The sequence below is a fragment of the Equus caballus genome, chromosome 1 (assembly GCF_041296265.1).
Source record: "Equus caballus isolate H_3958 breed thoroughbred chromosome 1, TB-T2T, whole genome shotgun sequence".
Classification (NCBI taxonomy): Eukaryota; Metazoa; Chordata; class Mammalia; order Perissodactyla; family Equidae; genus Equus; species Equus caballus.
Window position 1 is genome coordinate 8,006,136 of NC_091684.1, and position 20,213 is coordinate 8,026,348.

Below are 20,213 nucleotides of genomic sequence, written 5' to 3' on the forward strand. Positions count from 1 at the left end.
AGATTAAATACATGAACTCCTTGAAAGACAGATTACTGAAGGAAACCAGAATATGTCACCCCAAAATATGCCTCTTTGACATAAAAATTATTTTGAGCTGAAGACAATTAAGTAGCAGCAAACACAGAAAAACCTCTCTCTACCCTCCCTCTTTTCTGCCTAAAGGCAGGATATAAATTCTTCTTTTCCTGGAAACAGACTTTTATCAGCCCAGGGATAGAACGAGTGGAATCTGCAAGCAAACCTTACTTTATTCATTTCCTCCCACATATTTACCTTCCCACAGTTTGCTGCCCTTAGAAGCCTAAAACTGCTTTCCTTTCTCCTGTCATTTCTCTACAAACATATTGCCCTTTGTTGAAGATGCTATATAAGCTGGCTATTCTAAGCCACCACTTTGAGTTACTTTTCATGGAGGTTTCTCCTTTGTCATGTGCGCCGCACAGGTTAAGAGTCTGTTTTTCTCTTATTAATCTGACTTTTTGTTGAAGAGCCCCAGCTGAAAACCTAAGACCGGCCAGGTAAAGTTTTGCCTCTGCTACAATACCAAACTTAGAGAGCTTGAATACTCCTGTATCATTAAAGAAACTGAAATAGTACAGCCACTTTGGAAAACAATTTGGCAATTTCTTACAAAGTCGAACATATACTAACAATGTGATCCAGCAATCCTACTGCTCAGTATTTACCCAAGTGAAGTGAAAAACTATGCTTCAAAACCAGTTTGTGAATATATATAGCAAATTCATTCACAATGCATCAAAAAGTGGAAATATTCCATCTTCCTCCAATGACAAACAGATAAACAAACCACGCTATATCCATACAATGAAATACTACTCAGCAATAAAAAGGAATGAACGGATGATACACACAACAATATGGATAATCTCAAATGCACCATGCTAAGGAAAGTTGCGTTCAAAAGGTTACAGACTGAACGATTTGATTTATATGACATTCTGAAAAAGACAACACTGGACGGTCACAGATCAGTGGTTGCCAAGGGTTAAAGGTGGAGGGTTTCACTACAAAGGAGTAGCACAAGGCAATTTTTGGGTGATGGAACTGTTCTGTTTCTTTATTGTGGTATGGTTACATGACTCTGCATTTGTCAACATCATAGAGCTGTACACCAAAAAGATTAAGTGTATTGTACATAAATTTAAAAACAAAGTTTAAGATGTATTTGCAAACTAAAGACAACAATATATAAAAAGGATAATGTAAGTTTTGTTTATTCCAGGAATGTTTCATTTTAACCTGAAAAAAAACAATTAAGATTAGCAGATTAAAGGAGAAAAAAACAAATGATCATCTCAGATGCATAAAAAGTATTTGCTAAAATTCAAAACCCATTCCATGACTTAAAAAAAACCCTAAGCAAATTAGGAATAGAAGGGAACTCCCTTATTCTGATAAAGGAGATCTGTCACAAATAAAAGAGATCATTCTCGATATGAAACACTGAACGCATCTTCAGAAAATGGAAGGAAGACAAATGATCACTGTCAGCACTTCTGGTCAACATTTTACTGTAGGTTCTAATCAGTGCAATAAGGAAAATAAATAAAAAGCAAAAGAATTGGCAATGAAAAAACCCTGTTTACAGATGATAATGTACACTGAGAATCAAAAAATATATATATCTATAAATAGACAAGTTAGCTAGTCATACACCCAACAATTCAAAATTAAATCTTAACTTATTAATTTACGATAGTACCAAAACTACAATGAATCTAGCAATAAGTCCACAAAATATGTAAGATCTTCATAGAGAAAAATCATATAATTTTAGAATGCACCAAAGACATAATAAATGGGGAGATAAGTGAAGTTTGTGGACTGGAAGATTTGATACTGTCAAGTTCTCCCCAGAATGACCTATCCATTTAATCCTGATGGAAATCCCAACAAGTTTTGCGAAACCTGTTAAATCAATTCTAAAATTTACATGTAAATGCAAGAGGCCAAGAACAGCCAGGATTAAGGGAGGGGATGCAGGGAGGCTGCCACAAATGTTTTCTGATTAATGGATGAACTAATTAGATGGCCAGCAAAATTAGTATGCAGCACCACCAATAGTAGGTATATATAAGTACCCCCCACATTTGTTTTAAAACAAACACAAGCTATTTTTAATACATTGGAAACTGATTCTTAAATGGATATAAACTCGTATTAAGCCTCTTTTAAAAAAAAGAAATCCTAACCAAAAAAGATAACCAACTTCGTAACGCGTAGGTCTACTGATAGATTTGAGTTCTGGCAAGCAATTTGTAAAACCGTTGCAGTAAATTTTGCACCACTGATGGCATATCAGTTTCCCAGTGCTTGCGCTGGGTCAACAGCAAACACAGTGGCTGAGCCCAAACTCTGACACAGTCTCTATTTATGATCATTGTTTTAACAGTGTTTGTCAACCCTACTCACAAATCACATAGAAAAACAGAAATGTTTATGTGGTCTTCTGCCAAAAACAACCATTCCAGAGCGTTGTTTTCACTTACCACTAGGACGACTCCAGGAGACAGAAACATTTCTTACTAGAAAAAGTCTACCAAGAAAAACATTTTCAGCAAAAAAGAAAAAAACTTTCCTAAATTTCCTGCTTCATAAATCTAGTGAATTGTGATGAGCAGTATAAATTCATTTGGACACCTTATGAAAAGGGTTGTAAGGAAACATTTGGTCCAAAGTCACATCCAACTTCAAAAACCGAGCTAATGTACCATCACAGTCCTCAAAGGCCAGAAATTTCAAGGTTTCGTCTATATCTTAAATCCAGAGATAGAGAAAGCAAAATGTACAGTCCAAATAATTGTTGATTTCTTCTTCTGCATCCTTTATTGTGTTTTCTCACCATAGTCTGAAATTACATTTTATGTTTCACAATGCCCCTCGGCAAAGGGACAAAACAAACACAGTGAGTTAAAAATAACACAATTTTCAAAAGCACACTCACAGAGAGTGAAAGAGACAGTAGTTGTCTCCTAAGTCTATATTATTCCCCCATCTTATTAGACATGGTCTTAGTGTCATTTGAACTGAAAGGAACTACTATTGATTGTAGCATTAGCAAAATCTATACTCTACTCATTGTAAAAAGTCACAGTGATTAAAAAAAAAAGATTCCAGTAGCAGCATAGGCAGAAACAAATAAAAACACACTCACTGTGTGGTGAAGCAAGGAATCAGGAATGAGCACTCCCAAGGGAATTCATATGATTACACAAGTAAAATCAACCAGCTTTTGAGTTGGTTAAAAAGGTCAGAAAGAAGAAACCATTATAATCAAATTTGGTGGACAAACTTACCTGAAGGTTTATGGTCCACCTCAGAGAACTTTCATCACACATACAGGGTAAGGATTCTACAGCCGCTGTGGGCAGGTGTACCCAGGGTCACAAAAGAAGGAAGGAAGTGAACTTAAAGGGCCCCAGCAGAATCCCAGCCAGAAAAATGTTACCGCCACCAGCTAGGTTCCGATACGGTCAGTGGGGTTTACATGCCTTTGACCCACTTCAGACCTTTCCTATCCCATAAAGACTCTATCCTATCTAAATGTCATGGTGCCTGCCCAACAACGGAATAGCTGCAACCACCACTAGCTTGAGGCACTGGCTAGTCTGCAACATTCCATGTGACTAAACAAAATAATGACTCTTTCCCAGGTCTCCCAGGTCAGTCACAAGAGATTCAAAGGAAAACTCCTACCTCCAGTGTTTTCTAGTGTTTGTTTATACTTGACATTAAACAACTCCCTACCCTAATGATATTAGAAGTTAGCTCCTTACCGAATATTCTCTGTAGCAAACAGTAGCTGACTCCCAGTTCTCTTCAATGAACTAGGACTTAAATCTATGTAATTCTCATGACTTCTAGTTCATCTTGAAACCTTCCCTTTTCCTCCCCAAATTCCCAAACTTTCCCAAATTCCTTCCTTTTCAATTATGTGTAGACTTAAGCAGTCCCAGCCATAGTTGGCTGATCTCTATTCAAAGGGGCCTGGTGGTCTAGTGGTTATGATCAGGAGCTCTCATCCCAGCAGCCTGGGGTTCCTTTTCCGGTCAGGGAACCACACCATCCATCTGCTGGTTGTCATACTGTGGTGGCTGCGTGTTGGCCATGAAAACTCTATGAGTAGCAGCAGAGCATTGTCTGATACAGAGCCGGAAGGCGAGAGGATGGCGCAGAAACAACGGGTAGGGTTCTGCTCTGCCGTACACAGGGTTGCTAGGTTGACAGCACTAACAACAAAGTCACACTTAACAGCTCTGAGACCCAAGTGTGAGAACTTGGATGTGTAACTAGCCTCTCTGAGGCTCAGTTTTCTCATCTGTGAGCCAGGGGTAATATTTACTAGGCAAGGCAGTTTTAAGGATTAGTAGAAATATATGTAAAGCACTTCATATTTCGTAGGTGCTCAAATGACAGTGTTTAAAAACATAAAATATACAACAAAATTTACTATTTTAACCATTTTTATGTGTACAATTTAGTGGCATTAAGGACATTCACATTGTTGTACAACCATTAGTACTGTCCATCCCAGAACTTTTATCGTCTTAAACTAAAACGCTGTAGCCATCCATTAAACAAATCTCCATTTCCCCTCCCCCAGCTGCTGGCAATCACCATTCTACTGTCTGTCTCTATGAATTTGACTCCTCTAGGTAAGCGATGTTCCTGTTCCTATAAATGCTCTACTTGACCAGAAACACAGTACATCCAGTCAGCTAATCCCCAGATGCCAAGCCAACTCTGGGCTCTATACTGATTTCCCTGATCTTTCTAAATAAAGTCAGCTATGCACCCCCTGCCAATCACACTCCCTGCCAATCACGCCCTATCTCAGCATTACTGCTTCTAATGCTCTATAAAACTCGCTCTTGCCCAAAAAGTACTCAGGAAGAGTACTCCCTCAGTCCACGGATTGTTTCCTCTTGAATACAGGACACACTTGCTACTAAATTGTTTTATTTTTGTTATTTGACAGTGGAATCATACAGTATTTGTCCTTTTGGGTCTGGCTTATTTCACTTGGCATAATGTCTTCAAGGTTCATCCATATGGTAGCATGTGTCAGAATTCCTTGCCTTTTTTAGGCTCAACAATATTCCATTGTCTGCATATACCACATTTTGTTTTATCTGTTCATCTTTGATGGATACCTGGGTTGCTCCCATCTTTTGGCTATTGTGATTAATGCAAATGTCAAGTGTTTTAACCACAGAATTTTTTTTATACCAAATACACACATTAAGCAATCAAGAGAGTTTGTTCCAGGCCCACACACAGGGTGTCTTTTTAAAACATCTTCATAAATCTATGTGAGGGAAATACTGATAGCTCCTACTTCCTATTGATGGAAATTCTATTTAAGAGCTCTCATTACTTTTTCATACCCAGAAGAGCAAAACAATTCAATTAAACTATACAGAAAGAAACAAACTGCTAATCACAAGCAGTTACTACAAACTGTGAAGTTAATACATAAAGTGATCTAAAATTTGAAAAAGCCAAGCAATTACCAATTATAGGGAAAAACCTGTGCTCCAGTGGGAAGACTGCACTGTTCACATCACACCCTCTCCCTTTCAGGTCTTCGTGTCTAGCCTGCATTGCCTTTCACCTATTGTACAGCATGTTAAGTTGAAAGAACTAATGGCAGCGTAAACAACTCTGGTCTGTGGATATGCAAATGATTCTGTCCCATGGAGGGGCAATCCTCCTGCCACGTGGCAAAGCCACTTTTGTGTCATTTTCAAGTTCATTTCAGTATTCCTCCATCTATTTCTGGTAGAACTGGGTCTCCCAACCTTTCCCAGGGCTTTGCCAACTGCTTCCTGCCTTCCTAGATCCCTCTTATCAATCAGATGAGAGGTCATTGCCAGAAGTTCGATCTCATTTCACTTTCATGCCTAACCCCACCCAGGAGCTCATGGATCACACTTCTGATCACCACCACCCACCTCCCGTCCCCTTCTACAGTAAATCAAACTTTCAGGAAGTGAAAGTAAGCCCACAAAGAAATAGGAGACCCAGGCCTTAGATCATGTACTTTCCACTGGGGTGATATCCTCCCAAATAAGTTCTTAGAGGTAGAGGAAGAAAGGATTTTAGATATTTCAATGGCCCTTTGTCATCTGTCAAAGCTCAACCATACCTGAGTACTTAATTTCTCTTCCTAGTATTTAATTTCTCTTCTTAGGGAGAATTTTTCTCCTTGGGGGAAAAATAACAAAAATATGATTAAGAAACACTGCCTTGGATCAACCTTTCTTTATCACTATAGGTTTCCTCTATCTTCAAGCTTTCAATCCTGCCTACACACTCAGGTCTTCTGTTTACTTACCAACACTTGAGTGCCTCTGAAGTGCCTCCACTGCAAAAATGCTGGTAACACAATGTGAGTAAGCAGCTCTGGTTCCTGTCCTCACGGGGCTTACAGTCTAGCTGAGGTGGAGGGTAGGGTATGGAAATTACCACAAAAAAAAGAGATTACTGCATTTTTTTAAGAAAGCATAAAAAGAGATGCACAACAGAGTTTGGGAAAATAAAGAAAAAATAATGCAAATTTAGAACGTGACATCTCAAAGAATGAAGACTTACATATTCTATGTTGGGGAAAGAAAAACTACTGTCCATAGGAAGTTTTCCTGAGGGAAAGAGTCGCGTCCCGTACTGTAATGGGCATTTAGGGAGTTTAGAAATAACAGTTCTATTGGTAATTTAAGCGTGCCGTTGGCATTATCACAACTTTGTAAGTAATTTGTTTTTACTTAAAATTAAGGGAAACAGATGTCATTTGGAAGTAGTGGTGGCAATGACTGTTATCAGAGGAGAAAGCTTTAGTAGAAACAGCTGCGGCAAACCAGCCTGACTCACGATAAGCTATCTGTAGTCAAGTTACCATGTGACAATGAATCAGTAAACGAAGCGCAGGAAGTGCCAGGCGTTAGGAAGGTGTCTGTTTCACAAATATGCCCTCCTTTTGGCAGACCACGAAAGGACTCAAGTTTAGGTGTCATGCACAATGAGTAGCAATCAAAATGTTCTGATCATACATGATCAGACAATGATGGAAAAATCACTGGTCAGGAAACAAAGAATTTTGATAATTGGGCTCATTGTCAACAGATTTTGTTTTCTATTTCCATGATTTATTACACTTAATGTATTGTTTTGAGGTTTCCTGCAAGTTTTGTAAATTCAGAATGTGTACTCTAACACTGGTTCACACTGAAGCTAAACATTATCTATTAAATAGATGAACTTTAGCTGGCAGCTCAAGTGATTAGCCAGGGTATTTCCTAGATCAGAACTTCACCATAACAATTTTATTAAATTTCAAACCAACCAGGCTACGTTATAAACAAAAGCAACTAACTTAAGTCTCCAATGTCTTTAAGAAGGCGATAGCTCTTTCTTTCCCTGAAGTTTAATATCTCAGAAGAGTAAAAAAAGATGTCAGTGCAAATAAATAGAAGAAAACATAACGAATGGAGTATAACCATCCCCAAGCTAAGGGAAGACGAGGAAGGTGGTAGAAGTTTCTATTTATGTTTCATTCTTCACTGGAAAAGCACTCAAGTTACACTTTGTGGTGCAGCTTTTGGTCCTTAAATGGGGTACAACGAACAGGTTTATCTCATGTGCAAATAATTGATAAGGACTGGCTACCACGAGGAGCCTGGACTATGTTAACCTTAGTGGGAAAGGTCTGCAGTAGATGCCAGGGGCGCAGAAGCAGGGCATGGCCACACACGTGCCGTGTGTTTGTTGATCCTGTCTTATATCCATCAATCAAACATCAAGATGATCAGGACATTGCCAGGCAACCACTCTTTAACTCTTCATTCATCAATGATTGCAATTAGGATGTTTTCATCCAAAACAAAGGAAACATTTTGTTTTCATAAATGGAACTGGATGGATATATACATGGATAAAGCGGATTTTACATCAAATTTCTTATCCACTATCTATTGTAGAATAGACGCTTTTGGATACATTTCCTTTTATCATTCTATGTGGAGAATCTACTCTTTGTGAAGTATTAGCAAGGACACAGGCAAACAACATAGCATAAAATAGAAATCGGGACCTAGTCCTAACTCTCAAGAAGAAGATTCTAAACATGTCATGCAGATGAGGAATATTTAACAATAACTAGGTTGTTCAAAGGTATTAGGATTTTTCACTAGCAGAATGGCAAAAATCCAAAAGTTTAATTACACATGTAGTGGGGAGGCTGTGGAAAAAGAGGTACTCAATGTATACTGCTGTTGAAGCAGTAAGCCCCATAGAGAGTGACTTAACAATTATCAAAACTAACACTGCCTTTGGGCAATTCCACATCTAGACATTTACTCTGCAAATATATTTACACAAAAGCAAAACGTCAGATACGCAAGATTATTTAACAACACTCTGTACTTGTTTGTAATAACAGCTGTCCTATGGCTGCTGTAACCGATTCCCACAAACACAGAGGCTTAAAACCACACGATGTATTACTTACAGTTCTGGAGGTCAGATGTCCGAAAGAGGTCCTGCCCAGCTAAAATCAAAGGCTTTGTTCTTCCTGGAGGCTCTAGCAGAGAGTCCGCTTCCGAGCCTTTTCCAGCTTCTAGAGGCTTCCCACGTTCCTTGGTTCCTGACTTTGTATTGCACCAACCTCTCCTTCATCCTCATATCACCTTCCTGACCCTGACGCTCCTGCCTCTCTCTTATAAGGACCCCGGTAATTGATGACATCGGGCCCACCTGAATAATACAGGCTACTCTCCCCATTTCACAACCCTTAACCTAATCACATCTGCAAAGCCCCTTCTGCCATGAAAGGTAGCATATTCACAGGTTCAGGGGGTTAGGATATAGACATCTTTAATTCAGACCATCACAATAGCAAAAGACTGGAAACAAACGAAATGCCTATCAGTAGTGGGCTGGTTAAATAAATGATGGTAAATTCATACAATGGAAAGCTATACAGTTGTTTTAAAAATGAGAAAACTCACTATGTACTACACAGAAAGCTCTGCAAATAGAATGTTAGGTGAAAAAAGCACAGTACAGAATAGAGACAGGAACGGAGTACACAGTTTGCTTGTATATACCATGTTTACACTATCCCTGAGATGATACATCAGAAACCGTCATGGTGGCTGCCTGAGAGTAGGAACTGGGTGGCAGTGTTACAAGAATGAAAAGAGTCTTCACGAGATACTCTTATAATTTTTATTTTTGAATCTTGTAACTATACTACTTATCCAAAAAGCAAAATAGTAAAGTCTAGAAATACTGAGTAAAAAGAAAACAAAATGCAAAAGGCGTTACAGATGGGAGAGATCAGCGTGCACCAGAGTCAGAAGGCCAGGTTTCATACTAACAGATACAAGATGGTGTCTGATTCCAAGGCTGCATAACAAATTACCCCAAAACTTAGTGCCTTAAACAACAAATACCTATTATCTCACAGTTTTTGAGGGTCAGGAATCTGGGAATGGCTTAGCTGGGTGGATCTGGCTCAGAGTCTCTTACGAGGCCGCGGGCAAGTTGTCAGCCAGGGCTGCTGTCATCTCAAGGATTGGCTGAGGCTAGAGAATCTGCCTGCAAGCTCACTGTCTCAGTTGTTGGCAGGAGTCAGTCCTCGCTGGTTCCTGGCCTCTGTTCCTCACCATGTAGGCCATTCCATAGGATGCCTATGCATGTTCATGAGATGGCAATTGGTAGGTGGTCCAAAAAAAAGACAGAGTAAGAAAGAAAGAGGGAGAGATTGAAGACCAGCCCAAGACAGAAGCCCTAGTCTTTTATAACCCAATCTTGGAAGTGGCGTATCATCACTTCTGCCATATGCTCTTGGTCATACGGACCAACTCTGGTACAATGAGGCAGGGTACAAAGGTGAGAACACCAGAAGGGATCATTGGTGGCCATCTGGGAGGTTGGCTACCACAGAGAGTGGAGATCAGTGGAGGGCAGGGCACCAGTGAACACACATGAGTAAAGAGATGAAAACATGAATGACTATAGTAAGTATGGAAGGCAGGAAGGAGACGAGCCTAATTAGAACCATAAGTGTATACTGGGAAACAGTGAAAATAAAAATACGGAAAGTAGGGTTTGGCTCAATTACCAAGCCACTGATTCACTATTCTTGTCATGCTCAAATCTGTGCCCTAGCCCTAAGCTGAAAAATATTGTCTCATCCCATTGGAAAATTCATTTACATATGTTACGTTCTCTCCTCTGCTATGAGGAGGTTTCTTAGAGGAGAGGGGTATGTATTCCATTTCCATACTACCTGCCACTCTTGACACCCCATACCTACAACAGTATCAAGAACCAACTTGTGGCTTAAGCAATACGAATTGATCAACTCCTGTAGCACTAGTTCTGACAGCCTTGAGAAACTAGTCCTTTTTGTTTGTTGGTTTGTTTTTTGGTGAGGAAGACTGGCTCTGAGCTAACATCTGTGTCAATCTTCCTCTATTTTTTTCATATGTGGGATGCTGCCACAGCATAGCTTGATGAGTGGTACACAGGTCCCCAGCTGGGATCTGAATGTGTGAACCCAACCATTACACCACCAGGCCAGCCCTTAGTCTTTTTCCTTTTAACAGTGATTCCTCAAATCTTAATTACATTTCATGCCAGAAAATTAGTCTCTTCTTTTTCAGTGGCAGCAATGAAACTGTATCAAAATATTATACAGACCTGACACCATGTGCCTCCTGGTATGATGCAATGGAAGGGACACAACATCATCTGTGTAAGATTACATTTCTTGTAAAACTATTTGACTTAAAACATCATGAGACAACAATCAGACAAATTCAGCAAGGGACATTTTATAAGATAACTGGCCTGACCACTTCAAAAATGTCAGTGTCAGAAAGGGAAAAAAAACAAGTCGGGGGGGCTGGCCTGGTGGTGGAGCAGTTAAGTTCACACATTCTGCTTTGGTGGCCCGGGGTTCACCAGTTCGAATCCTGGGTGTGGACCTACACACCGCTTGTCAAGCCATGCTGTGGCAGGTGTCTCTCATATAAAGTAGAGGAAGATGGGCACAGTTGTTAGCTCATGGCCAGTCTTCCTCAGCAAAAAGAGGAGGATTGGCAGTAGATGTTAGCTCAGGGCTAATCTTCCTCAAAAAAAAAAAAACCAAAAAAAAGAAAGAAAAAAATATATAGGAGACTGTTCTAGGTCAAAGGAGACTAAAGAAATATGAAAATTAAATGCATCATATAATCTTGGTTAGGGTCCCGATTATTTTAAAAAAACAAAACAGCCATAAAGGACATTATTAAGACACTTGGAAAAATATGAATAGGGACTACATATTAGATAATGTTACTGTATCAGTGTTAAATTTTGGGTGTATTAATGGTATTGTGGTTACAGAGGAAAATGTCCTAGCTCTTTTTTTTTTGAGGAAGACTGGCCCTGAGCTAACATCCATGCTCATCTTCCTCTACTTTATATGTGGGATGCCTGCCACAGGATGGCTTGCCAAGTGGTGCGTAGATCCGCACCTGAGATCTGAACCGGCAAACCCCAGGCTGCCAAAGCATAATGTGCAAACTTAACCGCTGCGCCACCAGGCTGGCCCCAAAATTGTCCTAGTTCTTAGCAGAAACATGCTGAACTATTTAGGCCTAAAGTGTCATGATGTATGCAACTTTCAAACAGTTCAGCAAAAAAGTGTGTGTGTGTGTGCATGTGTATGTGTGTCTGTAAGAGAGAGAGAGAATGAGAGTAAGAGAGTGAGTTAGAGAAATCAAATGTAGCAAATTGTAAACAATCCAATATATGCGACCAGTACATAACTGTTCATTGTACAACTCTGAATTATTCTATAGCATGAAAATTCTGGAAATAAAAAGTACATATATATGTCTCTATGTGTATGTACAGATTTTATTTGTAATAACAGAAAACATAAGTTAAGGCCGCTGCATATCCATGTAGACAGAGTGCCCAAATGGGCTCCCGCCAGTCTTGAGTAGGAATCGTTACTCCTTTAAGATCTGAAAAGCCCACCTCCCAATTCACAGTGGGGAGCACCGCTAACCCTAAAACACTCTGTCATTACAAGCACCTGAGCCACAGAAGGCAGGACGTAGACCTTTCCATTTCTTATCCCATTAGGACAGGTGACGCAGAAGCTTCTGTCAGGGAGAAACGTGCCAAATGTCCCCATTCTGAAGTTCATTTCAGTCATGGATGTAATCTCAGTTACTGAACTGAGCCGTCTTCAACTTCCGTCCTGAAATAAACTGGGAAGCTTTGCGGTGAACTCTGCCGTATTCGGTCTTCAGTGGTGAAAGGGGTAGCTTTTAGCACACTGTACCCAGAGCGCCACTCAAAGGGCGCCGGCGCGTGAACAGACTGCAGGCTGCAATGTCGCCACTGTGATTCCTCCATCAGCCTCATTCTTGGAATGCGATAGTGAGTTGAACGACAAGTTATTTTCCCCTTGCAGACGATAAAGTGAAAATTCTGTGGCTACTTCACATCTCTTAGATTTCACTGTGCCAGGCTAAACTGTTCATGTTAATCTGTGTGAAAGATTTCTTAGAGTTCAGTTTGTGGCTGTCTCACCTCGGAGGACAAGAAAGCAGCTACGGATACACACATGGATTTTCCTAAGGAACACTGTCATGATAATTTAACTCTGAGAAATGGGAAGCAAGAAGACTAATTAATAAACTCAGGTTTAGACATTGAGTACCTTCAGGTTTGGAATGCTCTAAATAAAAGAATAAGAGGTAATTTTATACGAGTCAGCAAGACCTGGCAGCAACAATGCTTTGATTTTTAGCAGGAGACATCTTTGTCACCTTAAGCAAAATAAAACAGTTGAGTCATAAAAAGTAGATCCCTGCTTCTCTGAATGGATCTTAGAAGTAACTCAATGGAAAGTCAGTCCCTGCTTCTGTTGTGACAATTTTGGAGAAGACGAATCAGGGAGGAATAGGCCTCCCTCTAACGGACCACAGCAACAGGCAGAAGAACCACTGGGCACAATATGGAACTACTGGGCACAACACGAAACTGCTGTGGTTTTGTACAATCACCTTGTTTGACAATTCCCTGACTCTCACCCAGATCCTTTCAGCTTTCCCTGCACACGAGCTATTGTGGACATGCCTCCTCCCCATCCTTCCGCCATGGGGTGAACGTTGGAAGCAGCTGGTTCAATAAGAATACTTCTCTTGGATTTCAGAATTAGAATTAAGAAAGAAAATTCAGTCTTTCCCTGGGTAGTTGAAACTGATGACATATAGTTGAGAGTTAGCAGTGTCCTTACTCCAAAATATGCAGAGAGTCAGAAGCCAGTCAACAGAGAAAAGAACAACGCCATCCGAGTAGCACATCTGAGCAGACTCAAGAAGGCTGAAGTAACACTTCTGGGCAGCTCAGGGCTTATCCTCAACACATTTGAAACTAAATTAACAAAATATTAAGAGAGAGTAGACTGTTCTCCCCTGGGGAAACTATTTCATTAATAATCTTTGCCTTTGTTTTATTTCCTATATATATAAAAATATTTTTAACCATCAAAAGTGCTTTCTATGCAATGTGCACAAAATAGCTATAGAAGTTTCTTTTATTCTCAAGGAATTAGCACAAAAATATCATCTACTTAAGTTTCAAATTATCTTTATTAACTAGGATTTATGAAATTTGTTCACAAACTGGACAACATGGATATCACGTATAAAATTTATTTTTTTTCACTTAACTAACTACATATTAAATAGTTAAAAGATAGGCAAATGCTGTCGGATTAATAAATTAAACTTTTACACATATTTTCAGATGTTAAAACCAAACAGAATGCTATGAAAAGAATATTGAAAGTATTGAAAGCCCTGATTACTTCTTTTGAATTAAATGTTTTTAAGGTCTTCTGTTAAAATGTTAATTACCAATTTCTGCTTCCAGCAGGTATCACACTAATACTTACACAAAGAACAGAAAACTGGATAACATACAAAAAAAGAAAGAACTCCCCCCAACCCCCCAGCTGTTTGAAGGCATTAGAGTACAACAAATGTAGACAAGACTTGAGGGGTGAAGGTCCCAGAGAGAAGAAAGGAGCACTGAAGTCGGCCCTATATTCTCCCTACATTGGCACTGGGGACATTTGCTCATTCACAGCTGGGGCATGGAAGACAAACAGAGCTTGCAACAGTCACACTGAGCTGGGGAGACAAAAACATTCGAGTTGAAGACTGCCAAACCAACCAAGGCTTAAGGGGCCAAGATCCTAGGGAAAAGGGAACACAGAGAAGTGAGCCCAACAATTCCTCCTTGAAGAATCTGCTGATGACAGATAAGCACAAATATTGGCAGCATCATGATGCTGGGGATCAAAAAACGAAGTATAAGGTCTGCTGAAAAGGAGAGGCACTAGCAAAGACCCCAAGTTTTCAACTAAGATCCCTGAATTGGCTCCATCCTAGGAATAACGGCGAACTGAAAATAGACCACACTCGACTAAATTAAGGAGATTTGTTTGTACCCTACATGCCAACCAAAAGGAAACAAAATCCCATATGGATAATAACCTCTATGATTTTTCACAAAGAATGCCAAGCATTCAACAAAAAATTACCACAGCATGGCTTGCCAAGCAGTGCCATGTCCGCACCCGGGACGCCGAAGCAGAACGTGCACACTTAACTGCTGCGCCACTGGGCCAGCCCCAAACTTACTTAAAATATAAACTAGACACTTATAATCAAATCTTGTATGAGGCAAGGCCCAAGATAACCAAGCAGTTGCTGTCTTAGAACTCTTTAGTAAAAGCAGTTGGTATACTGGGGTTAGTTGGTTTCTTCCAAGTGCTCTAGAGAGCTTCAGGAAAGAAAATAATGAGGGCTCATGGCTTTTTTTCTTCCCCAGCTTTATTGAGATATAATTGACACATAAAATTGTAAGCTTAAGGTGTACAACCTGATGACTGATACACTCCTATATTGCGAAATGATTACAATAGGTTGGTTAACTCCTCCATCACCTCACGTAATTAACTTTTCTGTGTGTGGTGAGAACATTTAAAATCTTTTCTCTTAGCAACTTCAGATATACAACACGGCATTGTTACGTACAATTACCATGTACGTTAGACGCCCAGAACTTACTCATCTTCTAATTCAAAATTTGTACTCTTTGACTGACATCTCCCCATTTCCCCCACCCCCTGGCAACTACCATTCTACTCTGTTTCTATGAGTTCAGCTTACTTTGATTTCACATGTAAGTGAGATCACACAGTATTTGTTTTTTCTCTGACTTATTTTACTTAGCATAATGCCCTCGAGGTCCATCTATCATGTAACAAATGGCAGAATTTCCCTCTTTCTCATGGCTGAATAATATTCCACTGTGTATGTGTATCACATCTTCTTTATCCATTCATCCATAGACAGACACTTAGATTGCTTCCATATCTTGCCTATCATGAATAATGCTGCAAGGAACATGTGAGCACAGATGTCTCTAAAAGATCTGGATGTCATCTCCTTCAGATATATGCCCAGAATTGAGATTGCTAGATCACATGGTAGTTCTATTTTTAATTATTGAGAAACTTCTATACTGTTTTCTATATTGGCTGTACTAACTTACATTCCCACCAACAGTGCACTAGGGTTCCCTTTTCTCCATGTCCTTGCCAATACTTTTTGATAACAGCCATTCTAATAGGTCTGAGGTATTATCTCATTGTGGTTTTGATTTGCTTGTCTCTGATGCTTAGTGATGTCAAGCACTTTTTCATGTACCTGTTGGCCATTTGTGTATCTCCTCTGGAAAAATATCTACTCAGGTCCTCTGCCCATTTTTAAATTGGATTATTTGATTTTTTGTATGGAGTTCTATGAGTTTCTCCATACATTTTGGATATGAACTCCTTATCATATAGATGGCTCGCAAATATTTTCTCCCATTCTGTAGGTTGTCTTTTAATTTTGTTGATTGTTTCTTTTGCTGTACAGAACTTTCTAGTTTGATGTAGTCCCACTTACAGATTTTTGCTTTTGTTGCTTGAGCTTTTAGTGTCACATCCAAGAAACCATTGCCAAGACAAATGTCCAGAAGGCTTTTCCCTGTGTTTTCTTCTAGAAATTTTGCAGTTTCCGGTCTTATGTTTAAGCCCTTAATCTATTTCAAGTTAACCTCTAATGGGAGAGCTGAACATATAAATATACATCAATTACAACATGTCAGAATAACAAAAGCATTAATAAAATGCAGACACGGTACCTAGGAGGCAGAAATTAACTCTGATTTGAGTTGGGGAAGGGTTAGTAGGCAAAGTTTCTAAGGGATGGAGATGTCCAAGAGAACGTTTTCAAGTACAGATAGGTGGCTCGGCAGTGAGTGCATTCCAGGCAGAGACAAGGAGGCAGGAGACTGTGAGAATGAGATGACCCTCCAGAGAAGACAAGGCCAAGGAAGGGTCCCTGACAACCTGGAAGGGGGTAGGGCACAGCTAAAGGACCTGGCACCTGGGATCTAAGAGAAAGGAATGTCTCCTCCCTTCTTTCTGCTTGCCAGGAGAGAAATGCACCCAGAATGCAGGCAGGAGGGTCCCAATGATAAGTATCTCCGGTTTTGTCCTTGGCGTGCCACCCAACCCTGTGAGCATGGAAAAGCACTGAACAGTGGTGTGAGTTGTTTACTTGTTAATGAGTTTGCACACCTTTCTGTACTTAATGAGTCATCCAGGCCATTCGAGGATGATGCTGGAATGCACAAACCCCTCCTTCAATATGGTTGGCCAGTTCAGTTCCTGGGCGTGACCGGGCAAGTCCTCCAGAGTAGGCCTGTCATAACAGTGCTTCCTGGTCCCGTCAAGAGAGGGTATAATCCAAGTTATCAGGAATGGACTTGGGCTGAGAATAATGCTGCGGTGAGACACAGCTGCGATCATCAAGTCGTCTGCCCCTTCCTGTGGCTGGCAGAGCATCTGGAGGTCAGGATTGCAATGAATTTTAGTATATTGATGGGGATTCTAAACTACAGCTATTTCTAAAGATGTCGTTTTTAAAAAAGTTTTAAACTTGATTTATATAAGCATTTACTTCTTAATGTTAATATCTGAATTATAACCTAATTGACAGAATTAATATTCTTTAGGAGCTAAGACTATCTGACAAAAAATTGTTACACAGACTTTTAAAAACATCCCTGGGCTAAATTAATTTATTATTCTTAAAGGCTTACCAGTCTCTCAGATAATTAATGTATAAGTATGCCATGGCAGTGCAAAGATTTTGTTGGGTCTATGATCTGGTGGTCCTTTGGTCCCCAAAATAAGATTATTTGCCTATTTCCTTAACTTTACTGGACAAAATGAGATTCTTGAAACATCTCATTTAGGCTATTAAAGAAAAAACAATGCCACATTTGTAATCGACCTGACACTTATAAGCATCTAATTTAAGTGAACTCTACCTGGAGCATACTCCACAAGAGGCACTTCAAATTTCACTAGTGCACAGCCCCTTCTGTTGTCGAGTAAAATGGCTTTCCTTTTTTAGGCACACAACACTCCTAAGGAAATAAAATTAGATAAGGCACCCAGCTGTTAACAGCAGTGCCATCTATTCCATAACTGCTTGCTCAGGGCTCACTCCATGTCAGGCACAGAGACAGGATGGCAGGCAGGGCAGACAGGGCCCTCTTCCACCTCCGGCGGAGGAAATGGATTTTTTAAATTAACAAAACAATTACAAAGTGTGATCCTTGCTAGGAAGAGAAAAGCACAGAGATAAGAATAACATCGGGGACGGGGAACTGCCTACTTGAGGGAGTGATGGAAGGACTCAGTGAGGAGGCAACATTTGAGCCAAGACCAGAAGACACTGAGTCAGACCTGCCAGAGCAGGAGGGAATGTATCCCTGACAGAGGGAAAAGCTTGTGCAAAAACTCACTGTCCTGAAAGGAGCTTGACATGTTTAAGGGACTGAAAGGCCGACACGCCTGAAGCATAATGCATCCAAGATCATATATGCGATGAGTTTGAAGAGGCAGCTAGATCATAAGAATTTTGAAGGGCTTTTGGCAGGAGAGTGACATGATCGGATGTGTATTTTGAAAAGGTCACTCTGGCTTCCAGGTTGAGCAGAGTTCCGGGTGGAGGAGAGGAAATGCAGAAATCAGCAGAGCCTCCAATCATGGTTTAAGCAAGATGGTGGCTCGGAATACTGGTGATTACGGTAGAGAAGGAGGGAAAGGTGCACATTCAGGGCATATTTTGAAGGTGGAATAAACAGGCATGCTGGTGGGTGGGGTAGATGGGCGTGGTGGTGACTAAAAGAGAGGAATTAAGGATGACTCTCAGATTTCCAGCTGGAGTAACTGGGAAGATGGTAAAATCCTATTCAAAGATGGGGAAGACGGTTGGACAAACAGATTTGGAGAAAGAAGTCTTCACTCCTTTAAGTGTACGTCTCAGTCTCTTAGTCATTGGAATAACTTAGATCTCCATTTAGCATTTCTTTTAAAAGGCAGGTGTGTAGCAGGAAACTGCTGCCTGGCCTGTGGCAGGCCGAGATTTTTTATATAGGGGAGTTTAGGGGGCAGGGAGCAATACAGCTGCAAGTGGGAGCTGGAGGCTTATCTTGATACTGTATTTGATAAATATACACGCTTTTTACTCAAACTGTGTGTTTGCTTAGGGTGATTTGGTGAGCTAGGGAAGATCACAAGAGGGGGTGCTAAAGACCCCCAAAGCTAGCCCTTGATATTGTCACTTACTAAATATTAAGGAAGAGATAATACTGCAGTACTTAAATATTTTTTAAAAACAACAACAAAAAGGAATTTGATTGTGTTTTCCACGTTATTTTATACACAGGTTATCTTCCCAACAGTGCAGTTAGTTTAGGAAGAAAATAATTAAACATGTAAATGTGTAAGCCAAGAGCCAAATCCACTCTGAACAGCCAAGGTTGTGAACTTATTTAATTTGCCCTTTCCCTGAGGAGTCATTTCTTGGATCATCGACTTATCATTATTCTGTAAAACAGTGGTAACCCCTGTCATAGTCTGCCTATTGCCAGAGTGTGATCCAGCTGTGGGGCTGGAAGAGTTTATGTTCATTGGATTTTAATGACTCAGTTAATAAAGGTCATTCCTAAAAGTAATAGAAACCTAAGTGTGTGGAAACAGAATGGATAAGACAGACCCAGGGGATATTTCTAGTAGTTCCTTGGTGTTGTCCTTAGATATATGTTTAATTCTTAAGAGCAATTAAGAAGGATCTTTCCTTTTAATCAATTTACTGATGCAATATTCAACTACGCTAGTAAAATATTATTTGAAACTCCTCAATAATAAAAGGTACCACGTAAACACCAGACTTAAAATGTTAGATAATATTGGCATAACAACATATTGTTAATATAATACTGATAACAGTATAATTGTAATTTTATTGAACTGTAATATTTGTTAATATCATATCCAGTGTTCTCCACTATCTTTGAGAGAATGAAGTAACTTGAGTCTCAGGTGAAATCTGGTTGGATATGAGTCTTGAAGTTAAAAGGGACCTTAAAGAACATTTAATCTTGCCCTTTTAAATATTTACTAACAGTGAATGATTTAGTAAATATTTACCCAAAATAGTGTTTACTAGACTGAAAAAACTGCTTAACGTAAATGGTGATTATTTGAATTATCTAAAATTAAATTGATGGCATTTAAGAATATGTGAAAAGCACAGATCAATGGAACAGAATTAAAAGCCCAGAAGTGCAACAACACATATACGCACAACTAATCTTCGACAAAGGAGCCAAGAACACACAATGGAGAAAGAAAAGCCTCTTCAATAAATGGTGCTGGGAAAACTGGGCAGCCACATGCAAAAGAATGAAAGTAGACCATTATCTTTCCCCACGCACAAAAAATAGACTCAAAATGGACCAAAGACTTGACGGTAAGACCGGAAACCATAAAACTTCTGGAAGAAAATATAGGCAGTACACCCTTTGATATCAGCCTTAAAAGGACCTTTACAAATACGATGTCCTCTCTGACAAGGGAAACAAACAAACAAAAATAAACAAGTGGGACTTCGTTAGACTAAAGAGCTTCTGGAAGGCAAAGAAAACTAAGATCAAAATGAAAAAACAACCCACCAACTGGGAGAAAATATTTGCAAATCATATATCCGATA

General features: G+C 39.7%; 2 protein-coding genes across 18 annotated transcripts in view; one reads left to right on the forward strand and one right to left on the reverse strand.

Annotated features, from left to right (window-relative positions):
* The window catches only part of FANK1 (fibronectin type III and ankyrin repeat domains 1), a 112,743-nt gene that overhangs the window by 88,512 nt on the left and 4,018 nt on the right, over nt 1-20,213 (reverse strand). The window lies entirely within an intron of this gene.
* Nucleotides 16,694-20,213, forward strand: part of DHX32 (DEAH-box helicase 32 (putative)) — a 58,195-nt gene continuing 54,675 nt past the window's right edge. The window contains exon 1 of one of the 3 annotated variants that reach the window (XM_070275606.1): nt 16,694-16,999. In XM_070275606.1, the coding sequence (XP_070131707.1) occupies nt 16,775-16,999 (225 nt within the window). In that variant the 5' untranslated portion in view covers nt 16,694-16,774. The remainder of the gene's footprint in view (nt 17,000-20,213) is intronic. The other 2 variants (XM_014733149.3, XM_070275630.1) reach the window with 2 other exon arrangements.